At 36.3% G+C, this 2,613-nt stretch overlaps 1 protein-coding gene across 1 annotated transcript; it reads right to left on the reverse strand.

Moving 5' to 3' along the window:
* Positions 1-832: 832 nt before the first annotated feature.
* On the reverse strand, positions 833-2,285 carry LOC122080261 (umecyanin-like). Its single transcript, XM_042647209.1, has 2 exons — positions 1,997-2,285; positions 833-1,286 (listed from the first exon to the last, which is right to left on the reverse strand). The coding sequence occupies exons 1-2, from the start codon at positions 2,184-2,186 to the stop codon at positions 976-978; spliced, it is 501 nt and encodes a 166-aa protein (XP_042503143.1). The 5' UTR covers positions 2,187-2,285; the 3' UTR covers positions 833-975.
* Between the last annotated feature and the right edge of the window lie 328 nt (positions 2,286-2,613).

Here is a 2,613-nt window from a genome sequence, read left to right on the forward strand (position 1 = left end):
TAAACTATGTTTGTTACGTATTCTTGGAATAGATTCTCGGTGAAGAAAAAAAATGCATTTTATTCCAAAAAAATAAAAAAGAATCAAACTTCAAAATACGTTCTAAATTCAGAATCTATTCCAAAAATGAATACCAAACAGAGTCTTAGAGTATAATTTTAGACTTCTCGTGTGATCATTCAAAAATTTATGGTATTGCTCATGGGAAAAAAGATCAAAAACTTTTGTTGATTGCAAGTTAGGTATTACATGTTAAATTTGGGAGGGATTTTCACATTAAAATTGGACTGTGCTTTGGAAATTTGGATTGATCTGTTTCAAAATTATTTTACACATACTTAGGCTGCGTTTGGTAAAGTTTATGTAATTCTTTTGTTCTATGGGAACGAAAAAACGGAGTAAAACGTTTGGTGCATTTATAGTGTGTTTCGTTTATTTTAACAAAAAGTGAAAAAAAAAAAAAACGATAGAAACGAGAATTGACGGAACGACAAAGGGCAGTTCCGTCGTTCCGGTTTCGTTCTAAAAAAAAAAAGGGTATTTTGACATAGAAACTGAAATTTCTGTTTTTGACACGAAACGTTGTTTCTGAAACAAAAACGTTACCAAACGCAGCCTTAGTTATCGTTGTGTATCTCTATTAACTTGCAAAAAGATGAAAAAATGTTATTTCTTACAACATATTATACAAAAATTCCTGCTCCTCCCTCCCTCGGAAAAATTGTCTGGTCATAATAATAGTGTCATGGAGGGCTTACAATCCAATAAATACTGAGTCACCTGGATAGTTATTAAGTAGTTTATTGATCTAACCGTGGAATACAAATGCATAAAAAAACCAATAAAATTCACACCAAAGGTTTATTAAATATTGAATTTCAATGTGATATGTACGCCCATGAAAGGGGCTAAAGAAAATGCAAAGAAAAACTGAGACAGAAAATCTGCTCTAAATATTGCAATGTACAACACATTCTAATAAAAGAAAGCGATGATAGTGGATAGCAGAAGAAGAGTAAAGCCGCCAACAGTGAGAGAAGATGCCGAACTGGGTGGAGATGGTGAGGAGATGGGAGTACCAGAAGCATTGATTGCCAGCTTCTGGTTCTTTACACAGTTTTGGCCAATGGTGGAGAAGTAGTAGTGTTCTCCTGCAGTATTAATAAGGATGCTTACTGATGATCCCAAAGTAATAGGGAGGCTCGTCTTGTTGCAGGATTCATACTCAGCCTTTGAGTAGATCTCTGCCACGTCGTCTTTAGTAGTAGTACTTGTGAAATCGAAAACTGCACAATAGTAAACACAAAATTAGAAAGCTTCTTCGGTTATTAAAGCAATTGTTTGCAGAGAATAAACAGGTGAAATGAACTCAAATATCCAAAACCCATAGAAACAATGATACGAAACTTCGGAGAACTCAAACCCCATAAATTGATTTACAAGGTGAGAGTATGCAAAATGATATCAATCCACATCAAAAACTAATGTGTACCAGTTTCACTCTAATCTAGGGCCTTTACCTAGTAAATCAGAGTTGCAGCCAAGTAGCTACAACTCCTAGTGGAGTCACAGACTTGCAGATTTAAAAATACTCTCTTAAGATAGAATTTTTCACCCCTATCCCTAAGATTTCATTGCCCTAGCAGCTACTTGGTTGCAACTTGGGCAGCGACCAAGTTTCGTTCCTCTATCCAAAAGTAGATAGCCCTTTCCTAAGAGCTTTACATTGACACCATGTCATCCCTTCCACACGAGGGTTGGAACTAAGGATCGACTGCACTAATACCACTGATATGGATTTTAGGAAGACTCAATCCTATAAACTGACTTACAAGGTATAGAACTCAAAATCATATCAACCCACATCAAATATCTTTGAAAATTGATGTATTGAACATTATTAGAAACTACATGATGAGATGAATGTTTTGTACATGCAATATATATATATATATAGAGAGAGAGAGAGAGAGAGAGAGAGAGAGAGAATCCTCACATAGGTAATCGCCAACCATGAACGTCTGTGATGCAGCCCATGTTTCATATGAGAAGTTAGAAGGAGGAATAGTCCATCCTATACTACCTCCAACAGTGTGAGTTGTCTTAGCATCCGCTCCCTGAAGTAGAGCTGCAATGATAAACATGCATCCAAGCAACCAACCCATGAAAGAACTCAAGGAAGCCATCTTTTCCTCTGTGATTACCTCTTTTAATTCACTATCTCGTTCCTGCAGTCTATATCAGCAACCATTGTTAAGGAACTGATGAATGCCACGATTGAGTATTTATAGATGGTGATTGATGCCACGTCGACATACGTAAGGAAGCAAAAGACTCAGAGAATGATTTGAGTAGTCATCCTCATTAATTGTTTTGTTTGATTGGTCTCCTCTTTCCGTGTGTCTTGATCGAAACAGGCCAGGAAGGTCTTGCGTTCCAAAATGGTGAACCAAAGATTGAGTCTTTCTATATAGACGCGTGTGAATTTGTTTTTCTTTGGATAAGATTATAAGCTTTGGTTGGAGATGTGAAAATGCTTTGGCAGTTCAGATGTATGCCACTTGTAAAGGTCAATACGTGTATAGAAGAAAATCTTAAAATGTGGTTTGACTA

Source organism: Macadamia integrifolia, chromosome 5, assembly GCF_013358625.1.
Source record: "Macadamia integrifolia cultivar HAES 741 chromosome 5, SCU_Mint_v3, whole genome shotgun sequence".
In the NCBI taxonomy this organism is placed as follows: Eukaryota; Viridiplantae; Streptophyta; class Magnoliopsida; order Proteales; family Proteaceae; genus Macadamia; species Macadamia integrifolia.